This window comes from Neodiprion fabricii, chromosome 5 (genome assembly GCF_021155785.1).
Source record: "Neodiprion fabricii isolate iyNeoFabr1 chromosome 5, iyNeoFabr1.1, whole genome shotgun sequence".
NCBI classification, from domain to species: Eukaryota; Metazoa; Arthropoda; class Insecta; order Hymenoptera; family Diprionidae; genus Neodiprion; species Neodiprion fabricii.
Genome location: NC_060243.1, coordinates 9,880,353 through 9,900,562, shown reverse-complemented (window position 1 = coordinate 9,900,562; position 20,210 = coordinate 9,880,353). Strand labels below are relative to the sequence as shown.

Here is a 20,210-nt window from a genome sequence, read left to right as displayed (position 1 = left end):
AACAGATAATTTGCACGATTATAGCTTTAAAAATTTTTTTTTTTCTTCTTCTTCTGTTCGGAAAATTAATTCAAACGTTATTTGTTCAGATAATCTATTCAATATTTCTGTCTCTTGATCAAAATTGAATTTACTAAATTTTTGACCATTTAAAAAGTATCTTAAATGAAAAATCGATATCGAAGATTTCTTTCCTTTGATTTTTTTTTTTTCTTTTTTTTTACAAATATTGTTAGGAAAATTTTCATAGCTCACTAATACATTATACCTGATAAATATTCGACGCATGTGCGACTGTCTAAAATAAGTCTGTCGGAAAAAGTATCGATTTCGAATTGCCCGACAATTCTCGATTGAAAAGAAGAATCCATTAACGAAGTTTTGTTTAAGACTGTACAAAGTCGATCAGATGAAACAAGAAAACCTTCAAGTAACTCTGATATTTGCTCACCACGCATAAAGAGAAAAAAAGAAAGTTTTTTGACACTTGTTCAAAAAATATGGCGAATTTTTTATTCTCTTTGCACCAGATCCAAAGAAATGTGATTAATTGATTCAACGAAAAAAAAAAAAAAAACCGTGATCAAAGCAACAATTTATATCATCGAATGTGATTTCTTTGGATGAAAAGAAGAAAAAAAACACGCACGCATTTCTTTCGCCATATTTTCCATAATTCGATAAATATTTTCTCATTTTTCGCGACTGATATGATATTTTCTAGAAAAGAGGTCAATCAACCTTTTTCCTCGATCATGTATATATAAAACAGTGTTCTTTAATCGTTAATATATTGCATCGGTGTTTTGACAACGACTTGGCTAGAATTCAAAAAAAAAAAATTAAAAAAAAAGGAAGAAGGGAGAGAAAATAAGAAATTCACGTGCGTGTTACATCCATGCATACATATATATATATATGTATATATACACACACACACACACACTCGCCGAGCGAAAATTCTGGTAGATGACATCAATATTTGGCAAGTTTTAACGAACCTCTGCCATGCAGCAGCCGTAGCGTACCAAAATAACTTCGACGACTTCGGGGCGATAGTCGCAAATAGGCCAACCGAGCCGAGTTTTACCTTGCGGACTGTACGTGTGTATATATTTCGCGTGTTGCTATTTTCGTTGCAGTTTATAAGTACAGAGGTACCCTCGAATATTAATAATAATAATAATAATGATAATGATAAAAACCGATAACAGTAACGGTGTGAAAATTATATCGTGCAAATTTTAGAATTTTACGATAGATACTTGTCGCCATGTTTTGTAATTTTATTTATTTCTTTCGTCGATATGATAAGGATTCGTAAGCAATGGGAAAACCGGGAAAAATCAGAGAATTTTTAAAACGAGACTGGAATTTTTTGTTTCCGTACAAAGTACCATCAATGTTGAGAAAGAAATTGGACTTAAAAATTTATTCATCGCACCATTTCACGCATTCTATGCAGGTATATTAATTAATACCAAAAGTTCTTTCTTGGTTTTTTTTTTTTTTTCCCTTGGGGAAAATCGCAGGCCGTTGTTTGTAAATTGATAGTCAGACGGAGTAAGTTAGTTACTAGTTAATATTGAAGGTGTTGGTATTAATGTTTGAAAAAAAATGTCATTGGTCACTGATCCGGGACATATTTATTGACAGGTTAGTGAAAAATATTCTATTTTCAGGCCGGAATATGTTGAAAAGTCGGAAAATTTCGGATTCCAAAAATTGTACGAATCCTGGGTTTAAGTTCGTAACGTCAATGTAACCGTCAAAATCAGGAATAGTCAGGGAATTTTGTCTATCCGGAAAAGGCAATGAATTATGATGGACCAGAAGAAAAAAAAACGTAATTTTTTTTACGAATTAATTACAAACCTTAACTATGCTTCGTAAATTCAGCCGAGCTGACTTTCGGAAATGATGTTATTCAATTTCTAATTGTTTATGTCAAACGAAGCAGTACTGTGTGTTTTTGAAACCAAATTCACGTATCGGAGATTCACAATTCCCGGAGCTTTTGATCACGAAAGATACTGAACAACGTTACCTAAGTTTCGTGAAAAAAAACAAATTGAGGAATTCTGAATTCATTGACGAGAAAAGTCGGGGAATTTTTTTCGAGAAAAATTGGCGCGACCCTGTTTTAGGAAAAATCATCTTTTATTTATAAATATTTCTGGGATGTGTATAGAAAAATAAATTATATCCGGATTTTGTATATACGTTAACTTAACTTTAGTTACTTTATTTTCAACCTAGTCGCCGTATTAAAAATCGTAGGTAAACTTTTGATTTCGCACAAACCTCTATCGGAATTAAACATTATTCTCTTTTATTGCCAAGGTATAATCATTCATTGTTGAAAAATCATTTTGAGAATGAAATTTATGATTAAATTCTCTCCTTTCCGATAGACGAGCACGTGGCTGTTACTTCATCGTTAGTTGTTTGCCAAGTTCCCACGAATTGTGTTCTTTCACCAGACCGACAAATTTATAATTTAACGTTTAAACGCTAAATTCTTCAATGATTTATAGATAATGCGGACATGTTATTATCATTGAACACACACCCACCTTATCGTTGGTTACCTGCAGAGTTCAATATTCCGTAAACTGAAATAAGTATGGTTTTTTTTTTTTATGTACATAATTCAAGTTCAGCACCCATCTGACAAACTTGGAACTGCCAGGGAAAAGATAGAAGTATCAGTTTTATTTTTTAATACAATTATTCGAAGCGAAATACACTTTTTATTTACGACAGACTGATTCATTTACGAGACGACAAATTTTTGTGAAAATCGGTTGAAAATTGAGAAGGTAATTTAAATTTGTAAAAAATGTACGACACAATGCCGGATAAAGGGTTAAAATTAGGCCGATAAATGTATTTTTTCTTCTTTCTTGTCTGTCAGAACAGGATTTAAAAATTAGTATTTGCTTCAAGTCTGAGATGTGAATCACATCGTCTGACTTTTTACCCATTCAAATATCACAGGGCGGCCATTAATTTGTATAAAATAAATTACATGACGTTTCTGGGTTTTATAGTACGACTCAAAACGCAGTTTTTCTACATCGTTTTCCCCAACCAAATTACCAAGTGTTCTAGTTCTTTCAGATTGAAATTATCATATTATTTCCTTTGTATCCTTCGTCATTTTGGAAAGGAATCAGTTTTTCACAAATCAAAGGTGTATTTAAACTTCTAATAACAGTATAAAAACAAAACTGATACTTCCATTTTTTCTCTGGCAGTTCCAGGCTTGTCAGATGGTTGGTCACCTTGAATTATATACATGCAAAAACATGCTCATTTCAATTTACGGAATATTTAACTCTGCAGGTAACTAACGATAAGGTGGGTGTGCACTGAGAAAAATTTCATTTGTTACAGTAACTAAAAAAATTGAGTAAAACAGGTATCGTTAAAAAAAAACTGTTTCAATATTGTTGGAATTAGGAAAAACTAGATACGCGTAATCGTTTTGCGCCATTTTGTTTTGTTTTTTTTTTTTTTTGTTGAATCATTTTGTTCAATGATAACAACATGTCCGCATTGGCTATAAATCGTTGCAGAATTTAGCGTTTAGTTACGTTACTTCCATATTTCAACAGTGATACGAAGTAACAAATATCGTCCGAAGTGGTGAGAATAAACCGTGACAAGGATAAGAGTCAGAAATGTTTTGAGGTTGGACGCTGAGTATCCCACTGTGACTGAAAGGGTTAAACGATTAGGTCGAACTTGAACCTCGTCGCTTGCTCAAAGACTCCAAGGAACGTCCGAATATCCGATTAGGCAAGGTGGAAATAAGTTTTGACAAGAGATAGAAGCAACGTCTAAATTTGGCCCTCGGCGCTGATCGATCTCTCCTCTTGACGAGGTAGGCAGGCATGCCGTGTATACATATGGGGCATTCCAGGTCAATTCGACAAGGGTCGACCTCTCCAATCTGAGTCTTAATGACCGGAGGTGTTTCGTTAGCCTAAAATACACATCTCCGAATTTTTCTCAGATTTTTACCAAACACCCTGACGCCCTCCCCCCGACCCCTTAATAAGGGATGATATTTTCGAAAACGGTCAATCGGACATTTTTGAAAATTATGAAAAAAATCACATAAATTCTGTAGCCGAAAAGAAAAATATCCCAGCCAAAATCGACGCGGGCAGGCGAAACGGTAATTTTTTATGAATATTTTTTTTCTTTTTTTTTCAGTAATTTTGATTTTTTCGCGTTTTTCAGGATTCAATTTTTCAGGAAGTAATATAAATATTACTTTCTCGATGGTGTTGCATTTAGGAACATATATTGAATCCTGAAAAATGCGAAAAAAAATCAAAATTACTAAAAAAAAAAAACTTATTCGGTAAAAAAATTGTTAAAAAATAACGTTTTTGTCTGCCCACTTCGATTTTGGCTGGGATATTTTTCTTTTTGGCTACAGAATTTATGCGATTTTTTTCATAATTTTCAAAAACCTCCGATTGACCGTTTTCGAAATTTTCATCCCTTAAGGGGTCTGGGGGGGGGGGCGTCAGGGTGTTTGGTAAAAATCTGAGAAAAATTTGGAGATGTGTATTTTAGGCTAACGAAACACTTCCGGTCATTAAGACTCGGATTGGAGAGGTTGAGGGTCAGACCCTTGTCGAATTGACCTGGAATGCCCCGTACATAGATAATTCTCCGGGTAAGGTCGTCACGTTCGCTTTCCTCGAGCCCCTCGAGCCTTGAACCTCGAACCTTGACCCAAAATGCTTTCGCACCGTATCTCGGCTTCCTCGTTTCCTCCTTTCCTCCGAATCGCCTCCGAAGCTTTTCCATTTCTTTCAAGCAGGCACCGAAAGCTCCGTTCGTCGGTACATCATCCTTGGCATAAACTTTAACCAGACGATAAAAATTGGAGCTGGCTCGAGTCCAGTGACGAGTGTTTGGTCACGACGGTATTCTCGTCACCTCCCTCCGGGTGGAAAGTGCTCGGTCGTTCCCTTCTTCTACTTCTTCTTCTTCATCACTCCTAGAGCGATAGCTATTCTTCGTTAGCCTCGGCGTCGATCGGGGTCGAAGAAATTTTTCCCTCGAATACGTCAGGAATTGAGGACATTTTTTTTTCATATATAAAACAAATGGGGGAGACTGTAAACAGGGGTAAAATTTTAAATTAATTAATAAAATTTTCTGCGGTAAATAACGTTTTCACAAACCGATACAAACGGCTGAAGATCGTTGCGAGGAACGCTAATCGACCGGATATTGTTGGGAATATCGCGTAACGCGGTGATCGTATGGTGTTAACGAAGTTCATTTTCGTGCGGGTTTTGAAACCGACCGTTTGACCGAACGACGCATGAATGGTGCTATTAATAAAGCAACTTGTGTTGAAGTGGTCTGAATTCGATTTTCGTACGCCGTTACGCAATTCGTGTAACAAATAGTACACTGAGAAAAATTTCATTTCTTACGGTAACCAGAAGAATTCAGTAAAACAGGTATCGTTAAAAAAAAAAAACTGTTTCAATATTGTTGGAATTAGGAAAAACGAGGTACGCCTAAAAATTTTGTTTCCGAGGTTTACTTTACTTTTTTAGTCAAACAAGGCTTTGACGTCAATTTATCGTTGCACGAGCGTTAAATTTTCGCAACAGTTGCAGGAAAATATATTCACAGAGATCGTAATGATAAAGAATAGTAACAAGTACTAGACTCTCCGGTAACAGTTGAAAAAGTAATTTTCATTTTCTACCTGGTACTGAATTTTTCAATTGTGGTAAAAAATGAAAATAGTCAAGGGCTGAGCGGTAACCGGAAGAAGAAATTTCTCTCGGTGTGCATTTCGCGGTAACGAGCATTGAAAAAAGTCTTTATTCGAGCCGAGATAAAGAGACGAAAAGAAAATGATGTGAATTGTGATGCAATATGGTGTGAAATGCGAGACGCTGCTTTCTCACCTCTTTCATAATCAGACCAAAGTGAAACCGGACAATCTCAAGCCTCTCGTCGACCTTCGATTTTCTCGACACGTGATTATAAACGACGTTAATTAATATTTCATTCTGGGGGGTAAACGGCTCGCGAATATTGTTAAATATTTAAACGACAAGGAGGCGAAAGGATTCCGTATTCGCCTGGTGGTGGCGAAGTATGTTCTTGGGGGCCGGACGAAGTGGACGGCCAAGTGGCCCGGCAAGGCTCAAGGATCTCAGGGAGAGGCGGGAACTCATCCTCAACAAGTGGCGAGATGGTACCTTAAAAACTATTCCTACGTCGTTGTCAACCCCGAACGATCCGCGAATTATCCCCTTTGCCGAATGATCGGTTCCGCATTCCCGCTGTTTAAGGGGGTATTCTAGTGTAGAGGCATGAATTTGAGGTGTTTTTTGAAGTGCTATAAACAAAAAACAAAAAATATTTTTACCATCCATTTTTTTATCAGGCGTTTATTATCATTTCACGATTACAAAAAAAAAAAAAACAAGTCAAAAAATACAAAATTGAAAGTGCTATGAGTTGTTGAAGTGGGGGGGTACAAAAAAAATGGCGCGCCAATGTTGTCACGATTGCAAGCGTTTTCAAAATCAGAAAAAAAAAAAAAAAGATTATTAATCTACATAAATGCAGCTATCGTACTAACTAAAAAAAAGTCGAAAAAAAATTTTTTTTTACCAAATTACGGCTCTCCGAAAAAATAATACGTTTTTTTTTTGACTTTTTTGGACGTTTCTGAATTTTTTAAAAATAGTAAAAATTATTATTTCGTTATAATAATAGTTCGTGCGATAGAGACATGTATTGAGAAGATTCTCACCAAATTTCAAGTAAATCGGTTCAATAGAACTTGAGAAATCATGTCAACCGTTTTGAAAAATGTAGTTTTGAGAAAAACGCGTTTAAAGTTTCGAGTAAAATTCGTTCCAGCCGCGCCAGTATTGAAGACGTGTCACTAAAATAGCTATATCTCTGAAAATAATTGAAATTTTGACTTGTCCTTTCAAGGACACATTCTTGAAAGGTTAAGCTTTGAAAATATTATAAAAAAAAAAAATCGATTTTTTCAAATTTCTACACTAGAATACCCCCTTAATTTCTTGGTCATTCGTGGTAGTCACTGTGCTCAGGAAAATCTTACCGTATCCGGAAAATGGTCTGCAGGGAAAAGACTGTGAATTTTTTTACCGGGGAAAACCTTTCGTGAACGGACGGAATGAGGAGAGGAATGAAACCGTTTTTAACCACGTTTTTCACCCCATCAACTGCATTGTATATGGATCATAAACGCGTTTTTGAATACCGAAAAAATGATAGTTTGGTCCGGAAAAGTTGGGAATTTTTTTCACTATTCTCAGTGGCCACCATATTATTTATGAAAATTGATTTTATTCATTATTAACTGCATGTTTTCATCAGTTTTGTTTATGCCACAAATTCTATCATTGCTTGATTTTTAATGTTTTTTGGATAAGGATATCCAATTCTCAAATTACACTCATTTTTATATTTTATTTTTTTTTTTTTCATCACGTGAATATTTATCCGCGCATCCTTTTGCATGATTTTAATCATAAAATGCTTGATTCAACAACAATTTAACAAATGACTTTGAATTGCTTTCAAGTGTGGGAATATCTTTTTTTCATCCACGGAACTGAATTTCTGATATTTTATTTAGTCTGAATGTAACGAAAACGAGAGGTAAATAATAATTTCGAAAGAGGAATCAACGTTTTCAAACATTTGTATTCAAACCTGACTGGAAGTTAATTTTCTTACCGGCATCTATGTGACAATATATTAATATTAAAAAAGTAAAAATGTAACACCAAGATTATATTAGTTGAAATTGATCGATGGAAATCGGTTACATAAGTGGAAGAAAAACCTTTGAAAGCGGCTTAATTTATCACAATCTATAAATACGAAACCTTACAATATACATTTTTGTTTAAACATTAATCGTATAAATGTAGAAAGTTGTCGTTTTACTTTTTAACCTACAGAAGAAGAAAAAGTTTCAACGATTGAAGAGAAAAATCTTTAAAAAATTCTGTACACCTTACAGCTATAATCGAGTTACTAAAGAAACAACAAAGGAGGTCGGATCTAATTTTTAAAATTTACTCGAGAAATTATGCCGGCGGACTTTTGAAGTTTAAGAAATAAAGTAATAATATTTTCGTTTAAACATGAGAAAAAAGTAACGAATAAATTACGTATGTTAATTTTAGTGAAAAGTTTGCAAAATTTTTAGATACGAATTCAAACGCTAGAAATTCACGATTCTTCTTTCGTAATGTTTTTTGCACGAATCACAAATAACATCGCGGCGGTAATTAGACACAGTTAAAAATTAGTCACCGGACTTGCGTTAGGTCATCTTGGACCTAGAAGCTCGTTCAATGCCGGTTCACACCAGTTTTCTACGGAGCTAAATTGTGCTTCCAATTGTTTCGGGTTTCATAAGCCTCGGTTATCATAAGAACGAGACTTTTGTTCTCAAACGTTTCCATTTTCTGCTGCTATAACTTTTGCGTTTCTCTCTCTCTTTTTTTTTCATCAAGTAACTCATTATTCATACGCGCCTAAACATCTTGATCAAGTCATATTTTCAACGTTGTTTATTATCGTACAAAAACTGGAACGGAAGAGAAAAAATCTGCACATTTTTTAACGTCAAAAATGTTTTTGCAAATACTCCGAATTATTTTCAGTACACTGAGAGACATTTTTAATTTCGGTTACCGATCAGTTCTTAACTAACGTGTGAAACTACGCAGACACTTGTTTAATCGATCCTTTTACGTGTTTACGTAATGTTGATAACTGATAATTTTTTTCTTATCAACGAACTAAAAGCAATCTATAACTGGTAATTTAAATTTCTGAGAAATCGGAAGGATTCGAAAATATCTCGTCACTTACATTCAAATGTTGTTTCGATTTTTCATGTATAATGTATAACGTTTTTTTTCATTCCTTTTCGAATAAAAGGTTCGGCTTGGTATAAACTTTTGGCGACATTATGTAACAGCGAGCAGAGTGCAGATTACGTACACGGATTTGTTTAAACGGAATTCGGTGTTGTATAAATACGTAATACCGATTTGCTTCGGTCGTATTTTAGGCGCGGCAATAGCAGAATGAACTTTGCCGAAATTCAGGCATAAAATTAGTCCTCCAATTAGGCCTGACGTTTTTTTCCTCAGGCCGATATTTATCGGTATAGAATTCGAAATATTCCATATGAAATATAAAAAAAGCACAGCCACGAATCTTATCTAATCAATGAACGTTGAAATATTTTTATTAATCGTACACGAAAAAAGCCCATATTTATTTACCTGCGATTCAAGTTTGCGAAAAAAACCGAAGTTCGTGTTTTCACATCTTGTTAAAAATTTTTTTGAAAATCGACGTATCGCGATTCGAAATCATTAAATAATCTATCGGATCAAAATCGTCGAGAGTTTTCAGTCTTAAGTTTAATCGCGCGTTCCTTAACGATCAATGATTCTGATCTTTCACGGTTTTGTTGGTAAAGTCACTCTCTGTTTCGATCTAGCTTAGATCGGTAATCCTCGACTGTTCTCTGCTAACTGGCGCCACTATCTGAAAGCGTTGACAGCTTCTTTTTACTCGATTCTATCTAACGAGAGGTTCGTTTGAAATAAAAACATTCAGAATTATCGCAACGATATAACCAGTAGAATAAATGACAATAAAATTGAAGTAAAAGTAATAAAATACAAAGAAACGATGTAAAGAATAACTTGCAGTCTTCCAGTGAAGCGAAACCAGCAACCAATTGTCGACGTAATAATTTCGACTCCTTTAAAATAACAACTGCAACAATAATAATAACAGTAATAATAGTAATAATAACAGCTTGAGGTTGATTAAAATTAGAAAGATGAATTTTGCATAAATGGGTGAAATTAGCTAATCTTTCATACTTGTAATATTGTAACGATCTGAAGTTAGTTTAAATAAAATGGTTTACGTAGATATTAAAAATTTTGCAAATTTAGTGAAACACAGAAAATGGCGTTAAATAATATAATTTTCAAAATTTGTTCAAATACATGCACTCTTTTTTAAGTCTGAAGCTTGATTCATCTATTTTATCATATACATATAAATCGAAGTTCTCCCGTTTGTTTTTTTTTTTTTTTTTTTTCCCCCCTCTTGTTTTATATATATTATACATATATGGGGCATTCCATGACGCCACGATCAATATTCTACGTCGATATCTCAAATCGGCTTTATAATTTTTTACGTGGTAGTACATGACGAAAAACGCATTCGACATTTTTTCAGAATTTTTCGCCCCAGCGTATCTGAAGTATGATTTAAAAACATGAAAAAAGAAAACCCAGTTTACAGAATCCGAAAAAATTCAGAAAAATCTTATAATTTATAACAATATTTTCGATACCTATAAGAAGATGGATATTTCGTAACTTCAAAAGATGAATAGGAAAAATTTAAAAACAAAATGTCATTATTCGATTGCATTTTTGACATAAGAACGAACATAAAAGCTTATGGTAATATTTTTCTGAATTGATATTTTTCGGTCTTTATTACAATGAGCTTTTACATTCATTCTGATTTCAAAAATTCAATCAAATAATTAAAAAACATTCGTTTTATTTTTTCCCATTCATCTTTTGAACTGATAAAATCTCCATCTTTTAATACGTGTCGAAAATTTTGTTATATTTTACAAGATTTCGTGAAGTGGGTTTTTTTTTTTTTTTTTTTCCAAGGTTTTAAATCATATTTCAGACACGCTGGGTCAGAAAATTCCAAAAACAATTTCGATTGCGTTTTTCGTCATGTACTTCCATGCAAAAAATTATAAAGCCAATCTGAAACATCGACGCAAAATTTTGATCGTGACGTCATAGAATGCCCCATATATATATATATTTGATAAAAAATGTATACTTTGTACGGGTGTTTTATTGATCTGAAATTCTCTCGTATGATAAGTTCCATTGGCCCACGTGTAGCAGATTGCTCGATTGGAAAGGTAGAACAGCCTTTACCTTTCAGGTGCTTCGACTTGCAGGTAAAAAGATAACTTTGCCCCGTTGCTAAAACAGTGACGGATTTCTTTGATGATACGTAGTTAACAGCGGCTCCGCAGGTGCGGCAGCACCTTGTCTTTCGGCGTAAACTCTGAAATCTCTGACATCGATACAGAATCCGAGATACCCCAAATTAACGGAGACAAGAGATCGGCGTCAAGTAGGCTTAAAAATCATGGCTCATCATATATGACGTTACATCGTTTTTTGGATAAACGCAGTTTTTTTTTTTTTTGTTTTAGTTTTTCTTTTCTCTTTTTTTACCCATTCAATTTCAGAAAAGCAGTACGTTTTATCGGGAATCATTTAAAAACGAGAGACTCGGGCGTTGCGTATAAATTTAAAAATTCGCACAACGTTTTAAGGCTGGTAAATTTTTATGCAATTTTAATTTATTTACCGTGTCCTGAAAAAAGCACGGCTATGTAATTTTTTTTTTTTTTTTGACGTTATACTTCTTTAGGCGCGTTATGAAAAACTGATGAGAGTGAAATTTCAAGATGCGCGCGCATCACTGTAACACAAAATTGTAACACAAAATTAACAGGATGAAGTTGCCCACTCAACCGAATTCATTAAGTCTCGAAAAATTTGTGAATATTAGTGAAAAAATTGTGCTAAAATACTTTTTCAAGTGCTCCAATATAATTGAGGTTAGTTATCCGTATGTATTATTTATTGATATAAATTAAAATATCATTATTTAATATAATTAATACTAAATATTGTTAAATTATCAATGTTGAATATTTATTATTGGTTTTTTAATATTTACGAAATAAAGAAATAAATTTAATAGAACATTTAATAAAAAGTTCGTGACAAAAATTTAATAGATTATTTAAATATAATGTAAGACATCCGTTATTTGTTTTATTGTTTTTTATTACACACTTCTTTTCTTTATCATTGTGTGACAGAAGATTTTGACATGTTGTGTATTATTTAATGATGCCAAAGAAGTATAACTTCTCACGCGCGTACATAAGTACACGCACCCATTTTTTTTTTTTTTAATTTACCCGAATTGTTCATAGAATCGAGCTAACAGTTGAAATCATTTCACAGATCAAATCTGGGTATTACGAAATTCTGGTCATTTTTGACAGTAATAACGACAATTTCTTTACGTTCGTGTAATTGAAACCGTAATCCGCATTGCGGACAATCAATAAACCGGATTGCATTTTACAAAGCTTGAATATACGTTCATCGAATATCGCTGATTTTTACAACGAGCCGAGAATATGTGTTTTAAAAAAAGAAAGAGAAAAGAAACAAGGATGAATCGAAAAAGTTTTTTCTGATCAGGGACGCAACTGTTTAAAATTATTGCTGAAATAAAAATCACACGTACGTGAAAGAATGGAAAAAGTTGTTATTCTTATTTTCTCATTCGTCAAAACAATCCAAACATTACATAGCCCTGTGAGGATAAAAAAAAATATATATGTATATATACGAGACAATACATATATAGGCTGATATTAAAAGCTTTAATTATGGAAAATTGATCATACGTAATAAATTTAGATAAAAGTTGAAAGGTCAGTGTCGAACGCGCTGTCGGCATTGCAAAATTTTCTGCGCCGACTCCGAGCTCTGTGCGAATAAAAAATTGCACGCTTATAAATATGCGCCGCATCTTCTCCGTCTCTCGAGTATTAAAAAAGCCTCGAGCGTAGAAGTGCACGAATATCGACGGTTAGTTTGATACCCGAAATGAATGCCTGGAGAAGATAAAAAAAAAAGAAAAACAAAAAAAAAACCAACAACAGTATACGAATTAACGTATGAACAGTAAATGAATGAACAAGTAATGAACGTCCAAGTCGTGAATCGATGGTGAAAAAATTAATATCGAACTTTGTGATGTTTGTGAAAATTTAACGATGCAACCGAAATAGTGAGAAACACAATAATGACAGGTTTGTCTTCTTGATAAAATGTACACGGTTTGTGAAACGAACGAATTCAGCGTCCGAGGGTGGTTTCTACTTTCGTTAAGGTCGCGTAGGGCTCTTCATTACCGACCGAGCAAACTCACCCCTTTTCCTTCCTATATCTGTTAAACGAACGAACGGAAAGGGCTCAAATTTCAACTGTGCGTCGTTCATTTGTAACGGAATTCAAAAAAGTTGTACTCGTATCGCGAAAATGGTCGAAATAATGGGTGGTGGTTTTTTTGACACGTGTTACTATTTCTACATTTACTACGCACTGCATGACCTTAAGCCGTGTTTCCAACTCCGCTTGCTTCCCCGCGATTTGAAATTGCGTCGTCGTCAAAATGGACAATTTTTACTATCCTTGTTATTATTTTTCAACTTTATTTATACTTTGCTTCGAAATCAATTTCATTTTTGTGTACAATGGTTTTTCTTTTTCTCCTTACTCGCGACGTTTTACAAAGAATGCGTGAAGCGGAAGGAAAATTAATATTTGATACTTGGTGAATCAATTTTCAACGTATTTTTTTAACTTTGCGCAGCGGAAATTATGATCGTCTGTTTATCTGTACTTCGCTACTGAGGTAAGGAGTAATTAATCGTAAGTTTGGGGCTTCGAAGTACGAGAAATATTTGATGTGATGGAATTGAAAGTTGAAACTCGGATATTCGCTTTAGTGATATGTGTTATACTATGTATACTAAGGTGAGAAAATTTGTAAATTTCTGAATTGATGAGAAAAAACTCATCTGAATTTGATCTTATCAAATGAATAACTTAACGAACTCGTGACGGAGACATTTTGATTCCTGTATTGAGAGAAAAATGTCTCAGTCAATTAAATTGATTTCATTACAAAATGATTTGAAAATGAACTCCGTGGGTAAAGAAGGGTTTCTATATTTATGATAAATATACACTTTACTTCTGACAGGTTAATGATAATTGATTAATCGTACAAGTGAATCATTTCACATGTCAATATAATAAAAGTAAATCATCGTTTTAGTGTATTTATACCGGACGTGAAAACAAACCAAAACCGTAAATGAATTTAAACACTTATCATGAAAATTTCACTGCTCAAAAAATTCATCCACACTGAGAAAAATTTTCGGTCCCAGTTACCGCTCAGTCCTCAACTATTTTCATTTTTTTACCATAATCGAAAAATATAGTTCTAGGTAGAAAATGAAAATTATTTTTCTAGCTGTTACCGGAAATTCTAGTATCCGTTACTGTTCTTTCTCATTACGATCACTGTTGCTATATTTTCTTGTAAATGTTGCAAAAATTTAATGCTTGTGGAACAATAAATTGACGTTGAAGCCTTATTTAACTAAAAAAGTAGAGTAAACCTCACGAACTGATTTTGCCTTTCAATTACCAAAAAAGGATCGACGATAGCGCAAAATGGTTACGCGTACCTCGTTTTTCATAATTCCAACAATGTTCAAACATTTTTTTTAACGATACCTGTCTTAGTGAATTTATCTAGTCACTATAACAAATGAAATTTTTCTCAGTGCATAATTTAGATATACAAACGATGCATTTTATTCATATGAGTTTTTCTCTCAAACCATTTTGGCCGGACAACAACTTCCGTTAAAAACAAAAAAAATATCAAAAATTGTGCAACCGCTTCACATTTTGCCGACTCAAAATACACGAAAATCGTAATTTTTAATAATCAGACATTAAAATTTGAATACATCACTGTATCCGAGTACTTTTGAAATTTTTCTCGACAATTTTTCTGGAGATACCAAATGCGCCTAAAAATTTTGTGCTCGCGTGGTTTTCAAAAATAAAAATATTTCAAAAAAAAAAATAATCACGCCATAAGAATTTCTGATCTTCCCCTGAGAGAATTCACCGGCCATAAATTCACCTGTTCCCGTATTCTCGAGATGCCGGGATTTCAAGAGACGAGGATCGTTAGGTTCTAGAATGCGCTGCTGCTGCGGGCGAATAGCGGGACTGCGTAGCAGATATAGTTAAAACGTTGCTTTCTACGGGAGATAAAAACACCGCGTGTGTGTTCGCGATAATCTGCATCTACACTAGACTGGGCCAAAAAAATTGACTATTTTTTTTTTTTTTTTGAAAAATATATTGAGAATATCATTCAGTATGGCAAAAAAAAATTTCATGAAATTTTAAGCCCTTAATATTAACTTTAAGAGGTCTATCATCGCTATTTTTGATTTTTAGTAATAATTTGATGTTTTACGTCAGAACTGTCGAAATATTGAAGTGAAAAAATTTATGTTCACTTATCCCTTTATAAAATTAAATTCCCTACAAAAAAGGTCTGATTATAGATTTTTGTCAGACAAGCCGTTTCCGAGTAATTAAGCTTGACAAATTGATATAATTTCTCGATTTGACTTTTTTAATTTGGAATTTCGTGACTAACGAATCAATGAATGTATAAAAAAGATCATGACAGATTCTTAAAGGAAATTTAATGTTCTACAAATTGAAATTTCAAGTTTTTCTTCAATTTTAATTGAGAATAACTTTTGAAAAATTAAATTGGGGCAAAAATATTAAGAGATCTTTTTTGTAGAATATTAAATTTCCTTTAAGAATTTGTCATGATCTTTTTTATACATTCATTGATTCGTTAGTCACGAAATTCCAAATTAAAAAAGTCAAATCGAGAAATTATATCAATTTATTAAGCTTAATTACTCGGAAACGGCTTGTCTGACAAAAATCTATAATCAGACCTTTTTTGTAGGGAATTTAATTTTATAAAGGGATAAGTGAACATATTTTTTTTCACTTCAATACTTCGACAGTTCTGACGTAAAACATCAAATTATTACTAAAAATCAAAAATAGCGATGATAGACCTCTTAAAGTTAATATTAAGGGCTTAAAATTTCATGAAATTTTTTTTGTTGCCATACTGAATGACATTCTCAATATATTTAAAAAAAAAAAATAGTCAATTTTTTTGGCCCAGTCTAATCTACACCCATTTGTAATCTCTCGTCCCTTGTAAATTGTAATTCAAACGCAGCGATCGCTGTATTTAAACCATTCGTGATATACGAAACGAGTTATCGAGCTTTCGAGCTTTCGGCAGCTGTTTCGTTCGACGAACCTTGACGTTTCTCACTCTCAACTACTCGTTTGCCTACAATTGCCAAAGAGGATTGAAGGGAAAAATTTTCGACAAATAATTATGACATTTCGAAAAACTGAACTGAAAGAAAGAAACGGAGATTAGAATAGATTCGAATTTTGTTAAGTTTATAATTTGTAGCCGAAAGTTTTTAAGCTTTTGCGCGAAGCTCGACCGTTTTTTACAGATGACGTTCGACGTTCTCAAAGGAACATGTCGGCGAAACTCTGGACGTTTTCGATTTTCTCAAAAATATATAAATAATTTCGAAAAAAGAATAAAATTTCTATCATTGATCTCCAAAATTAATACTTTATATTAACTATTTTTTGTGTATTTTAGTTTCAATAGCTTATATAAAATATTGATTTTGTAAATCAAAGAAAAAAAAAAAAAACTTTTTCGTTTTTCGCATAAAGAATAAAAATTTTTATCCGTAAATATTAAATTCCCTAAATTAATTTTTTAACATTTTTCGCTTTTATTAAAAACAATCAAAAATCACAAGTATGAACTCGTAATATAAAGCTCCGTAAACCAAGTGATTTTCACTCGGTTCCAATCAGTCAATATTCCACAGGTGTCCAGGAATTGTTTAAAATAACGTCAAAAATTGGTGTTTTTAAAAAAGTTCCTTGCGCTACAATCCTCGTCCCTCAAAATAAAAAACCGTAGGGAATAAAAGTTACCATGGAAATTACGATCCGACGAATTTTCAAAAAAAATTTCAAACAAAAGAGGTTCGATGAATTTCAGATTTCGACGATGAGAATCGTAACGCAATGAGTGTTTAGAAAAACAATCACTTTTTTACGTTAATTTAAATAATCACGCACACACATGGAAAGTAACCGATTGGAATCGATTGAAAATCACTCGTTTTGTGGAGTTTTGTTACGAGTTGAAATTCGAAGCAAATCTTACAAGTCTGGAGTTTCATTGACGTGTCCTCTTAACCAGACCGAAAAGCAATTTCGTCCAGGATATAATTAATATCGTATACTGGAAGGAAGTCAAACGGTGTAACGTATAACTTAACGAAGCTATCGACCCTCTGCCTCCAGGATATCGATATCCCGTCTCGGGTTTCGGTATCGAGGCTCTTCTTTCGGCTTCGGAAGGTGTTCTCAGTTGCATGTGATAATAATGAACTAATTAGCGGTGAACCCGGGAAGCGAGGGTTTAAAAAACGGTGTGAAATAACAGCTGCGTTTTAACGCCGGTCGCAAAACGGATCGGACGTAAAAAAGTACAATGGCACGGTAGAAGTATAGAAATGTTGAAAAAACAAAAAAAAAAAAAAAATAGAAGGGTGATAATATCGAATTTTTAAAGCAGCGAAAATTTGACCTATAGAATTTAACAAATGTGGAAAAGAGAAAATCTAAACATCAACGTAAAAGGGTAGGAATACAGAATGCCAAAATGTAGAATCGGCAGAATCTATGGTAAAAAAAAATGAAGCCAAATTCGGTCGAGATTCCGGTATAAAAAGGTTAATTTGTGTGGCTTCATTTTTTTTACCCTAGAACCTCGATCCGTGCCACTCTGGCGATTTTTCGGCGATATTGTCACGCATATTGGAAGACTCTGTAATTTCTTCAGCAAAAAAAAAGGGTCCTTTTTGAATAAAAAAAATTATTTCTTCCTTTTTTGGTAAAAAATCAGCGTTACCGGAACGTAAAACTTTTTTCAAAAATTCCTCTCGAAAGCTAACAAAAAACTACAACTTTTATGCAAAGTCATCTTTTTTCAGTTACTTCAAGTTTCCGATATATATTCATTCGAAAAAAAAACGGCAATTTCTCAAATAACGAATTAAAAAATCTGAAAAAATTCACATGGAGTACCTTTCAGTAGTACTTCGATATAACCAATTATGGGGCAGATCCGAGATGGTCGAAAAAAAAAGTGGCCGAGTCGACGGAGAATCCCTCACGGAATAGATGCTCTGCAACTCGTGCAGCACTCGCTTCTTCGGGGTCACGTATTTACAGTATGTAGGTATTAGATGAGAGAATTTACCGCGGCGTTACAACGGGATGCTGTTTATTTTCCAGAGGTATGCAGTGGCGGGGAACTTCCTGAGGTAGAGATCATTAGCTTGCTCGAGGAACAGATACCCAGGTACCGTCTACGGGCCGACACTCTCACGCAGTTTCAAGGTGAGTCAATTTTCCTCAGCCTTTTATACAATATTTTTACCTACTTTTCATTTCGTATTCGTATCGATCAGTTTTTTTTTTTTTTTTTTTGAAATATCAATTTTCTTTTCCATCAGAAACTTAGCCTTGAATATGAAATTTTTCAAATTTATCGAGTGTGATTTCGTCCAAACGAAGGCGGCGATTAAAGAGTCCTTTCAAATATCAAAATCTTTCAGAACCAAAATACACGACTTAAATTCCCGATCCCATCGGTTTGGCTTGGTCGTTTCTTTGTGAAATGCCCCATATATTTCGGAAAAACAAAAAAAAAAAAACCAAAAAAAATAACAATAATAATAAATATAAGTAAACAACAACAACAACCGTGAACCGTCTTGTATCTTTATTTTGAAAATTATAATGTTAAAAATTTTTTGACAATTGATTCGGGAAAAATAACGATATCGTTTGGAATTGGAATTGTGACAAGATTGTCTCCGTGTTTCCTGGACCGCGATCACGATCGGCTCGCGTAACCTTGAGTAACGATTTGAACTCGAGCGTGTTATTTTTTCATTACAAACGAATTTACGTAACGTTTATTAAAGAGCTGTTTCGAGGACGTTTAAACGGAACTGTGCAGACGCGAGATTTGAGCCTTTAGAAACAGAGATACTTGTACGCAGATCATGCTTATCTGTCTTTCGACGCAGTCGCGGGCATTTATTTGTTTTCCCGTCTTTTAACAAGTTGAGAGAGAAGAAGAAGGATAAAAAAATTAAAATACTAAACAATTCTTTACCGCCTATCTTTGCGCGTGTGCGCTCAAAGTTACTTGTGTGTGTGTGTGTGTGTGTGTTTTTGTTTTTTATTTTCATGCGGTTTTCAATACGACTACGGAATAAAATCTTGAAATAGTCTACGTGTGACACGGATGTTGTTAAATATGTCGGGAAATCGGGCCCCGGCAATTTTATTTATTCAATTTGTATCAGAACCAATGAATACCTGTTTTTTTTTTCAACTCACGCACTGAGTACATTTAATACAAATTTGTTCGGAATGTTAATTTAAACTGCTGCTCTAGCTGTTATTAGTATTTTTTTTTTTTTTTTCTTAATTTTTACGTAAAATGACATTCCATATTTAACCAACGAGTCAAAATATAACTACAAGTACGACTCGCGGCGGGCGTTATTTATTTTTTATTTTTTCTCACGAAAGTACAAAACTACTTGACAAATAATATCGTTGAAAATAACACAATGTTTTACTCGATATTTTTTATATAAAATTGTCGGACATAGAATATGACGTTGGTGTTTGTGAAAGGAATTAAATATTTATAAATAATTGTGATACAATCGTATGTCAAATATTTGATAAATACCTTTTGATTTCTGAGAATCCAGAAAAATTCATACTTATAATACGTGCAGTCTGTATGCAGTTTTGAAGAATCCGAAGCACAGAAAACTTGCATAGTTGGCTCTTATGAATTTCGTATTAATTAATTTTTCTGCGTAAAAAAATTTCCTCAAAATCACGGTTAATGTTTTAAATTCTTTCCAAACGCGTATACGATAACATTTACGCACTGAAAGAAGTTTCGCAAGAAATATTAAAGATTTCTTTTAATCTTTATACGTCGATCGGACTTTTCTATCCAACTTGTAGATTTTGCGAGGAAAAACTTTGCCTTGTACATACCGAGGAAAGACCTCGTAATAGGGAGAAATGATATTGAAAATTAGGCATCTGGAAAAAAAAAACGAATCAATTTAGATGTGTTTTGAAAATTTGAAAAATTCGAAAGTTTCTTTCAGCAACGAGTTGATTGTGAAAAATTGTCTTTTATGTCTTCGTGCAAACATTTCG

General features: G+C 33.5%; 1 protein-coding gene across 2 annotated transcripts in view; it reads left to right on the top strand.

Moving 5' to 3' along the window:
• Window positions 1–20,210, top strand: part of LOC124181958 (trafficking kinesin-binding protein milt) — a 98,253-nt gene that overhangs the window by 20,021 nt on the left and 58,022 nt on the right. Inside the window, exons 1-2 of one of the 2 annotated variants that reach the window (XM_046568722.1) lie at window positions 5,791–6,247; window positions 18,246–18,350. In XM_046568722.1, the coding sequence (XP_046424678.1) occupies window positions 6,148–6,247; window positions 18,246–18,350 (205 nt within the window). In that variant the 5' untranslated portion in view covers window positions 5,791–6,147. Of the gene's footprint in view, window positions 1–5,790; window positions 6,248–18,245; window positions 18,351–20,210 lie in introns of those variants that run through there. The other variant, XM_046568720.1, reaches the window with a different exon arrangement.